We start from the raw sequence: 11,747 nt of genomic DNA, 5'->3' as shown, positions 1-11,747 counted from the left end.
TATATGTCATTCTATCTAATAAGAAGAAGCAGATTGATAGATTACAGAGCTTGGGGGAAAAGCTATTTGTTATAGTATTTGAACATATAAGAAGTTTATTAGACTATGACAGTGAAGTGATGCCTCTAAAGATTTTTTTCTTATTTGTATTTGGAAGAGGAAAACACAGATTCTAATTTTGAAACATAATCTCATGCAGCACAGTCTAGAACTTCTCATCTTATTAAGCAACCACGTACTGGTCTTGGGAGAACCTGTTGGTCTTCACCACCCCCTGCTGGTCAGGAGTGTCTCCATATGGAGTTTTTTGTGCAGGCTCACACGGGAGTTCTCTCACTGTGTCTCTGGCACAGAAATACATGGCTGTGTCATCAGCTTGCAGACTGTTCAGTTTTAAGAAAACTTGGCTTTTGGAGGTGTCCCTGGTGATGCTGATTCGGGACTGAAGAGCTGAATTATAATTTGTATTTCCATTATATGCTATTAGTCCCATCCACTCCAGACCCTTTCCTGGAGGCTGGCGGATCCAGCTTACAGCATTGCTGGTTAATGAGAATCCAGAGACAGTGCAGGTGAGGGAAAGGGTCTGTGACGGCTGCACTTGGCCAGGTCCTGACTCCTTCAGCTGTATCTGGGACAGGGCACCTAAGGACAAGCAACATCACCATCAGTCATATAACCCATAGATGAAAAACTTGGTTCCCTTTCCTGAAACCCTAAAGCACTTACAGCTTGGAAATGTCACCAGGCAGAGGAGCAGCACCAGGACAGCCATGCTGTGTTGGAGGCTCTAATCAGAAGGAGATGGAGCCTCTCAGCTTGGCCTTGGATTTCATCCTGAGCTTGAGGACTGATTTGCATTTGGGGAGGTTCCTGAGAACATAAAAGGAAGCACAGGCAATGTTTCCAATTTCCCCTCCAGGAAACTGAGATTTGCTTTGTTTGTCTTAGAGGTACTTGATATTGAACCTCAGGAACATTACGTGATGCTTTCTGGATTTAATTTCAGAGAAACAGGAAATATTATGAGTCATACTGTACAGTCATTAGAAGCAAAACATGGAACTGTTTATATTAATTAGGTCCATTTTCATTCACTACAGGCAGAGGAGAATACCAGGTTCTCAAAGGATTTATGTATCTTTGTAACTTACAGGAGAAAATTTAAATGATATTGCTACTTTTGGTGATCTAAAATCCAGTTTAAGGAATTACTTAAAATTCTTTCTCTTGGTGTCTGTGGAGTTGTCTCACTCTTACAACTTGTCAGGAAATAACTTGTGAGGAAGCAGCTCACACACATTTCATACATGTGATTTCACATGTTTATCTGAAAGGAAATCTGTGGGACTGATTTGGGTCCCATCTTATGAGGCTCAGATTTCACCTTCTCACTTATAAACTTCCTACCTGGACACTAGTTTTTGTTCATTTTGATTTATGTCAGTCTATCCTGGTACTTTTATATATTTCTCTGTCACTCTCTGCAGTTTGTGTCCAATCACAGATTCCTAAATATGATTGTTGCTTTGGTAAGTGATGGGAAGCTCAGCTACTCATAACACTTCATAAAAAGAAACAGCATGCAGCCAGGTTTCAGGGTTATGTTCACTGATGTAATAATAAGACATAGAAAATTAAGTGACGAGAAGAAGTGGACTGGAAAGCAGATATGAACATGGGTAACCCTGTGACTTGAATGATAGTCAAGGCATAGATAACGAGAGTTTCTAGTGTCTTTTCCTGTATCTTGTTAATGCAAATCACCAGCGATGAGACATGCAGAGCTGGACCCAACCTGTTCATTCAACACTCAGGAAATGTCTGTCTAACTTGGCATTAGAGACATCACAATTTGTATCTACTATTTTTTATGCATATCTTTTCACTTTTTATTGTGAGTTGCTATGGTAGAAATTGCTTCTCACTTTAAGGAGACAGCCATCCTGGGAAAGCCGTGATCATAATGTACAGTATGAGTTTATTGTTTCCTGTGTTTTTTAATGCTTCAGGGTTCTAAAAAGACTTTTTCAGACATGATGCTTAGTATGTTTCAGCCTGGGTTTGTTTAGTATTTTCATTGTGTTTTCAATAATCCGGAAATAAGTATTTGAGAAATAAATGCACATTTTTATACTATATTGGGGAACTAGGTATAAATCCACTTATTTGAATATTTTTTCCTGAGTTATTTCAGAGATATTTTTTAAGTTATGTTTCCATTTCTGTGAAAAGACACTATGATCGCAACTGTTATAAGGAAACTGTATAATTTAGGGACTTTCCTGCAGCTCCAGAATGAACTTCTCATCATGGCAGGAAGAATGAGAGCATGCAAGAAGTCATGGTGCTGGAGGAATAGATGAGAGTCCAACATCTTGCAAGGAAGAAGAATTCAACTGATATACTCGGCAGCATCCTGAGCATAGAGAATATCAAAGCCTATCCCCCACAGTGACATATTTCCTCCAATCAGGCCATGCCCATTCCAGCAATGCCACACATCTTAAAATGTATCACTCCCTTTGATACTATGTGAACCAATTATATTCAAACACCCACAGAGAGTTTGTGTCTATATTCCATACTCTCTTACTCCTTGGGTATCTCTTTTTCCATGAGACTCTCTAGAAGGAAGTCACTGGAAAAAGAGCATTTGCAAAGGGAATTTATTCATGGTAAAGTCACACATTATTTATTATTATCTACTATTTAAGAGGTGTATCCTCATTTTTAAAGGTTTATTTGGTCATTTGTTTAATTATGTAAAGTGGATAGATGGATACTCATTTAATGGGTCATATAGAATTAACAGTACCAGCCTGTTCACTTGTGTGGTGGTCAGAATCTTTTTACATGATATAAACTAGGGGCATCCCACATCAGAGCACTGGACTGAGTTCCCAAGGTCCAGTTGAAGAACAGAAGGGTGGAGAATATGAACAAGGAAGTCAGGACCAGGAGTGGTCCACCCACTGAGACAGTGTGCCTGAACTAATGGGAGCTCACCAAAACCAGCTGGACTGGGACTGAATGAGCATGGGATCAAACTGGTCCCTCTGAATGTGGCTGACAATTGGGGCAGACCAAGATGCCAATGATAATGGCACTGGGATTTGTCTCTACTGCATGTACTGACTTTTTGGGATTCTATTCTATTTGGATGCATACCTTCCTAAGCCTGGATATAGGGGCGAGGACCATGGATTTCCTACATATCAGGATACCTTGCCCTCACTCAGGATGAAGTGGGAGCGGGGAAGGTATGTTGGGGAGCAGGAGGGAAGTGGGGGAGCAGAGGAAGTGGAAATCTTCATTGGTATTTTTTATAAAGTAATAAAAAAATAAATAAATAAACTAGGGTCATTATGGAAAAAGGAACCGTAGTTGGAAAAAATACGCACATTAGATTACTATGCAGACATGACTGTGATGTCATTTCTACAACTGATGTAGGAGGGCCCAGACACATGTTGAAATTGCCATTCTTTGGCAGGTGGAAATGGCCGTTTTTTGCATTGTATAAGGAAGCAGTCTGCACAACCATGGAGAACAAGTCTATGGACTGAGATTATTTGTGATCTCTGATTCAGTTTCCACTTTCAGGTTTCTGTCTTGATTTCACGTCCTAATTTTCCTCCGTGGTGGTCTGTAATATTTAAGATCACACAAACCCTTTCCTTTCTATGTTGCTGACCATATCCCTAGGTAGCAGACTGGGATAGTTTAAAATTTTTCTGATGAGAGAATGGGGGTTGGGATGGTGACAGTGTGCACAACTGCAACCATAGTCACAGATACAGTTACACTGTTAGGTATAGCCACACTTCACAACACACACATTCACACTCACGCAGAGTCACACTTACAGACACAGTCACAAATATAATTACACTCCAACGGTAACATTTAATGATGTAATCACATACACACACACACATACACACACACACACACTCACACACAGACACAGATACCACCACCACCTCCAACACCTCCACCACCACCACATCCACAGGTAGAAATATTTATTTATAAGCAGAGGGACTGAATTTCTTTCTTCCTGTCTTTTACACATGGCCACTCTAGTTGGCTCACTATGTAGACCAAGCTGATATTGAATCATGAAAGAATCTCTTGCTACTTTCTCCCCAGCAATAGAATTAAAGGTGTTCATTCCCAAACATCTCATAGAGTTCTTAAAAAATTGAAATTTTTTTTCATATAATGAATTCTGATCATTATGTTCTTCCCTCATCTCTTCCCACATCTTTCCTCTTTCACAACTTGCCCAACTAAAACAGGCTTATTTTTAGAGACATATTAGGGGCCAGACACATAGCATTCATTTTCATATTGACAAGTTTAAAAGTACAGAATTGACAATACTTGTTCTCTTAAAAATTATTATATGATACATATGCTAGTTTTATAGTTTACAACATTTTTATTAATGTTTACAATGAATAGTGCTACAGTTCAGGGCTGAGGAGATGCTTCAGTAGTAAAGTGCCTGCCTCACAGAATATGTGTTTTAGCTTGATTTTCAGCACTTAACTCTGAAGCTGGTAGTGATGATTTATCCTTATATTCTCAGAACTGGTGAGTAAAAGGAGCTTCTCTGGATCTTGCCATCCAACCATTCTAAATGACTCTCCTGAACTTCAGGTTTAGTGTGAGACCCTCAAGAAATAAGGTAGATGTCAACTGAGGAATACACTCAGAATCATCTTGTGACCTCTACATCCATGTGCAATCATACACTGTGATAATTAGTGCTTCCATTCTTTTGATCATTTCCCTCTACTGTGTAGATGAAAAACACATTGTCTGCAACACACTGAACTGAGGAAGCCTGGGGCTACTGAGTTGTGCTCTCAGTCATTGGTGTTCTGATTGTCACTTTGGATCTTAGGCAGAAAGTGGATCTGGGTTGTGTTTAGAGCCTTTATAAAGGGAAGGGAGGCCCTGGCTGTGAAGTCAATACCCCACTCTAAGTCTCCCAGGGCACCTGACACCTGAGCTGGGCTCTGTGGTCAAAGGATGCTGTGGTAACTTCTGTAAGGTAATCTGTTAACATAGTATGAGAAAATATGCCTCTCTTAAGCAAACACATAAAATCCCAGGCATAGACACAGACAGGCAGACATAGCAACAGAGAAAACCTATACAAAGACATATATACTAGAGCAAAGAGATATATGTATGTCAATACGTTATTTGAATGTCATTTATTCTATTTAAAATAATTTATAATATACCTTAATAATATTGATACATCCAGTACCCTCTCTCTCCTGCATTCTACTCTGGATGACCCTGTGTTTCCTGAGCTGTGTGTTGTCCTGTGGTCTGAAATCTCAGAGAAGTGATTAAAATGAGTTGTTCATCGGAAGAAAAATGAGACAGTTCTTTTGATTAGAAGTACGTCCTAAACTTTAACATGGAGTTCTGATGATTCAAACACAGTATTTATTAATTAAAATGAGCAAGTAATACTTGAAATATTTCTTTTTGAATCAAAACATCATATATACTACACATGAACACTTCCTTCAAATTAACTCCCTGCACTAGATTAGTAGTTTGTTAAATAAATATTTTTTTTTTGAAGAAGGACTTCTCTGTGGAATAGCCCTAGCTGTCCTGGATCTGACTCTGCACTCCAGGCTGTGCTTGAAATCAAATTATCAGCCTGCTACTGCCTGGTTAGTGCTGAGATCAAAGATGTGCACCATCACCACAAGGCAAATACAGTATTTTGAGTTACGCATACATGTTTCTGTGTGCATGGTGTAGTGATCATGGAGGTATTCAGAGGTCCGGACTCACATATGGTTATGAACCTCATTGAGTGTATGATTTACAATCTTCTATTTCTTTAGTTTTCTTAAGATCTGATGCTGTTCATCACAGAATCAGTTCCTTTATAACAGTTTTCTTTTTGTTCATGTCTGAGTACACACTAAAATTAAAATGCAACTTAAATGGGGCAATCGAAATAGTTCTGCAGTTCAGATTCTTGCTGAAGCAGAATCTTCAACTGAGATCTTAAATTATGAGCTCAAGTCTTCAAGGCTACAAAAAGAGCTGTGTCAGCCAACAAGTTTTCCCATTCATGGGATGTGGAGAGAGCATAATCTCTCGGACTCACTAAAACTCGTCTAACCATTTGTGATATACAAGCCATGGTGCAGGAAGTCCTTCTGTGTATGTGTTCCTTTTATTGGTTAATAAATAAGGTGCTTTTGGCCAATGGCTTAACAGAATATAACCAGCCTGGAAAAGATATATATAGAGAGAGTAGGCAGAGTGAATGAGACTCCATGTATCTGCCAGAAGAGAAAGACATGAGCCACCTGCCAGAACCTTGCCATGAGCATCATGGTAAAATATAAAAGAATAGAAATGGGTTAACTAAAGATATAAGAGGTAGCTATTAATACACTTGATAGTGATTATTTTGAGAGTCTGGGTGGCTGGGAAATGAACAAACAGCCTCCAGCAACAGGGTCTTTGATACAACTTGTCTTTAAAATGAGGTGCTTAATGACAGGTGAATGAATCACATATCAAAATGTATACAAATACACACATATACGAGGGCAGTGTTAAAGGAAGGGAGAAAGAGGAAGAAAAACAGTATAGCAAAAACATACATACATATATATATATATATATATATATATATATATATATATATATATATAATTTTATAAAATAAACATGAATAAAATAAATACAAAAACACTTACCAAACTGAAAAATGGGAATTTAAATAAACATTTGGACACTTTAAGCATTACTACACATCACACCTGTAGAGAGAATTCCTGATTGTGATATGGAGAATCAGCACATCAAAGATGTGTCTGGCCTTTTCTGCCTCTTCCAATAGGCTCTACTGTGACCCAGAGCTCTGTGTAAACTTAGTGCCCCCTGCTGGTACTTAGGAAACTGCAGGGCAGTTTGCATCTGAGCTCATAGTAGCATCACTAACTGTGTACTTTGCATGGCAAAATATGGCTGTGTCCTCAGATCTCAGACTGCCTATTTCCAGGTACTGAGTGTTCTTCTCCCTGTCTCTGGAGATGGTGAATCAGATCTTCGTGGCATCAGCAGAGTGGTTGTAGAACTACTACCACCCTTAATGCATGGAAACCACTCCAGCGCTGCACTCGTGCTGGGCAGACCCAGTTCATGTTATAGTTACTGAAGGTGCATTCACAGAGTCTCAGGAGCTTTTCAGGCTTTACTAAGAATCCTCAAGACCCCATCAACTGCACCTCTCACTAGACACCTTAAAGCTCAAAGAAATATGATATAAAACTGACCAAAATCCATTTTTTTCATTTCATGCACACACGAGACACCGTCTCATATCTATAAATTACCTTTTAAAATAATGACAGGAAAAAGTGAACTAATACTCAAGTCCATGGTGAGTGACCTATTTTTAGTGTTATTCACTGAATGGGAGGACCTGGGAATTCAGGGATGGGCTCCTTTGCCAGAGCTGCAGGATCAGGGCAGTGTTGTTATTCATGGGCACAAAGAAGACTTATTTGCATGTCTTCCTGCTATAGGAAGCACTGGAGTTGGATCTCAAAGGAAGGCATCTCTCAAAGCAGAAAATAGTCATCAAAGACAATAATGACATTTATAGAAATTGACACAGTATCGTAGTTCAGTATTCATCCTTTCCTGGTAAAGGATTCATCGTCTATTTTTCTCTTTTGTGCAACTGCACAAAATTTGCTTTATTTCCATGATATATGTCTCCATTGGATAAATGTGTAACTAAGGAGTTCCACACATATCTCTGTTTCTATACACAAGCTCATCTTTTCCTGTTGTCTGTGCTGGACATTTCTACTCCCTGATGTGTCTCTTAGATAGGGTCAGACCTGCAATGTGATCTTTGCAGAACTCCTTGTCTGTTGTAGGAATACTTGGGAATTTTCTGAATTTTAATTATTTCTGAGACACTGCTGTTTGCAGGCAACAGGAGACTTACAAATGAGACAAGTCTTGTCATTGTCTCACTACCACTTTGCAGTTATGTATTTCTATTTTCATCAAACTCACATTCTGCATCCTTATGTTCTCTCTTTGATTCATTTAAGCTTTCTACCATTATCTTCTTCATGTTTACACCAGGAAACTCATGACTGCTTTTATGTTGTTTTAACCTGGTTTGTATTTCATCCAATTAATATAATAAGCGTATCCTGGGATATTGATTAAGTTTTAGGATGACTTTGCTGTTTTTCAATTGTTAACATTTTCTTAAATTCTCTTGTTTCCTCACTACTCATACCCTTTCTCTCAGCACACCTCATTTTTGCTTTCACATCATCAGTGTAACTTTGCCTTTGGTACTCTTTGTTTCTCACATAAGATGTTTTCCCTTCCTAGGGATTTCATTATAGCTCCAAAATTTACAAAATTGAAGTGAGAACACCAAACACATAACCTAGGTTCTAAAATGATCAAAACAGGCAGTGTTTCTCCCCCACCAATCTTTATTCTACTGTTTGACATGTGAATTTCTAGTGTCAATCATGTCCAAGGCTGAATAAACACAGAAGAAGTGGAGGCAGAAAGAATATAAAAGGTGGAGCATGGGGAGCAGTGCTGTGAAATCTTGTGTACTGGATGTGAAATGGTAATTACATTCATGAACTCATAATGGATGATGTTTTGTGTGTAAACCCTATACAAGATCAAGTGTGCCAAAACCCTAGTGGAGATATTTTTCAGACATTATCTCTTACTGTCTTACTGAGGAGCTGTTGGATGTAGACTATTCCTGGAGAGGAAGAATGCTTCTCCTCCGAGACTGTAGTCATTGGTAGTTTGCTATGTTACAGTGCTTGTCTCCATACACATGCACATATGGCCAACATTAAGTGACCTTCTACTTGCCATGAAGTGGTGAGAAATTTACATAGGGGAGGATATGGAAGGGAGTTCAATGGAAATAAAATAGATATGTAATCATATTTAACTGTATATAAGCAGAGTATACAATTCTTTAAAAGAAAGAAAAATAGTGCCTACTGAATAACTAAATGGTTTAAAGAAGCTTTTGCTAAATGTGATATGCAGGGGGTAGTCAAGACAACCCTCAGTAAAAAGAATGATGATGAAGGTGTACTACACATTATTTCAGGTGCTCCACTGCAGTTACCATGATAATAAATTCAGCTTGGGACCAGTACAAAATCAGAGAGACAGAGAGAGAGACAGAGAGAGAAAGAGAGACAGAGAGCAGAGATTATGAGAGTCTGGGTGAAGAAGTAGAGACCTAATGAGGTGGATGATGTTTAGGAGTAGTGCCAAGAGTAAAATGAGTATTAACTAGGTCACGAAATGGTTTATTTTAGCCTTCAAGGGGCCTCAGAACATGCTAAAAGTAGGACATTGGAATATTTGAAATTCAGAAAACCAATAGAATTTGTGCAGGGTAAAGGCTAATGGCTAAGTTTGGAGAAGAACACAGGGGCCAGGAGGAAATGAAAATTTACTACTTGCTTTTTCTTGCCATATCATGCAACTGAAGGACAACTGGTTGGTGAAAATATAACTGTAGAGAATCTTAACTGAGAGGGCCTGACACTGGCAAGGGCTTTATGAGATTCAGTAGTGGAGATGTGCACAGAGTAAAATGTGCATGATCTTCATTGTATTGTTGTGCTGGCTTAGTGAGACAAGTGCAGGGCTCTTGATAGTTTCTGCTTATCATATAGGGACTCCTCAATAAAGAGCTACCAGGAAAAGAAAGTTTGATATCTACTCATTCCTTTGGAAATTGCTTCTCCTACCCAAAATTCAGCATTCAATCAAATGTTGCAACATTCACTGTATGCAGAATCCGTTTATCCGTAGGTGCTGAACTATCCTTAAAAGGCTGAAGTATCTTTTTAGATTCTAAGTCTACATTTTCAAAAGCTAGAAATTCAAGGAGTACTCATTTAGCATCTGGGATGTTATAGCCTTACTTAATCTTTGTAAAAAGTCAATAAATGGTTCTCTCTGTCTCTGTCTAACCCTGGTATATGATTCACTTCTTGTTCATAGTTCTTGATTCCTTTCACAAATATTTAAGGCTGCTTTGTGGTATAGGGATAAGATTTCTTCATCGTAAAGTGCTTGAACTTTGGACCAACATAAGGGTCTTCACAAAGAATTTGATCTTGGGACGTCTTAATGCCTTTTGCTTTTCCTTGTTGTTCCAAAATTTTGACTTCCTCTCTGAAATAAATTTTAAACATCAATAGATGTCCATAATCCAGGACTGCTGGAACTAAATGAAAAAAAAAATCATGTGGATTGCCCTGATGGTAGATGCCCAACTCTATCAACTCCTCAAAATTGTGGAATGTAAGCCATAAGTTTCAACAGCTTGCTTAATTTCTTTTAGATCATTCATTCCTATAAGTATCCATCTACCTTTTTATGGATTCTTTTGAGTCTTTAGAACCTGACACTTTGTAGATTTGTAGATACAGGGTAGAAAACTAAAACCCTGGGTAAGCCATCTCTGACAGCCATTGGTGATGTTGAATCCTGTCTTTGTGCCTTCTTTCCCTGTTCATCTGCTCCAATAATTTCCTTAATTATTTCAAATCTTTTTATTATTGTCTTTTGTAAAGATGGAATCTCCTGGCCTGTACATATTTCTCGTGATTTTATTGAGGCACCTAGTCTTTGGTCCTCATTCTGCATATGTGATTCCAGAGACTGAAGGTTCTCCTTTAAAGATAGCATTTCATTTTTGGACTTTACTTGCATAGCGTGCAGATTGCCATTCTGGAGAGACAGTTTTCTGTTAAATTATCATGACTTTTTGACAACTTTTGATTGTCAAATTCAACAGTATGAATTCTTTCAGATAATTCTTAGTACACTTAGATATAGATTTAATTTTGTGTAATAGTATTAACTTTTTAAGGTATCCTTTGATTTTTGATGATATTAATTCTGTCAATTAGCTGTTCATTTTCAGTCTTTAAAGATTGTATCATTCCTAAAAATGTCATATTCTTCCTTAATGATAGAACATGGAGAAGAAAACTTAAACCTAATACCCAATAAACTGAATTATCACCATAATCATATAAGCCTTGCATAATACAATCCACAGTATTAGCCAAAAATTTACTAAAAGTTGCATTGTTAATGAAGTCTGTCATAATGATTTATGTATTACTTGTTATTGTCCATCAGATGTCGTGGTTGCAGAGTTGAAACTAGAAGCAATGCAAGTGTTGACAACAGGAATGGTCTTGGGCTGCTTTAGTTTTCACCTTGGTACTGGTTAAATACATTTGCTTGACAAATTAAAGGCAATTAAATCAATTATATAAACAGATCAAGAAACCCAGAACCCAAAGGCAGGGAGAAGAAACTGGAAGCGGCACAAGACTCCACATGACAAGGAATCAAAATGGAGATGAAATAATACCTATTGAATGGCTGAATTGTTTACAAAATAAATTCCCAAAGAAAATGCTTAAAGGAAGATAGTACTAAATATGAAAGAAATGGGTATGCAGGGCAACCTTTAGAAAAAGAAATGGTGATGAAGGTTTATCCACACTTTATTTCAAACTACACTGAAGTACCTTGATAATAAAGCCAGTATGGCACCAGCTAAAATGCTGACATATGGAGTCTGGGAGAGTAGCAACAGAACTGAGGCTGTTGATGGTGCTTGTGGAGGTTCCCAGAGAAAAATAATG

General features: G+C 38.1%; 1 gene segment (V, D, J or C); it reads right to left on the bottom strand.

Moving 5' to 3' along the window:
• Window positions 1–223: 223 nt before the first annotated feature.
• LOC130882814 (Ig heavy chain V region PJ14-like) lies at window positions 224–775 on the bottom strand. The segment is given in 2 exon segments: window positions 224–645; window positions 730–775. Coding segments are annotated over 2 exon segments (468 nt in total).
• Window positions 776–11,747: the final 10,972 nt, after the last annotated feature.

The sequence above is a fragment of the Chionomys nivalis genome, chromosome 10 (assembly GCF_950005125.1).
Source record: "Chionomys nivalis chromosome 10, mChiNiv1.1, whole genome shotgun sequence".
In the NCBI taxonomy this organism is placed as follows: Eukaryota; Metazoa; Chordata; class Mammalia; order Rodentia; family Cricetidae; genus Chionomys; species Chionomys nivalis.
The sequence above is the reverse complement of the archived record's forward strand: the minus strand, read 5'-3'. Positions and strand labels throughout refer to the sequence as shown.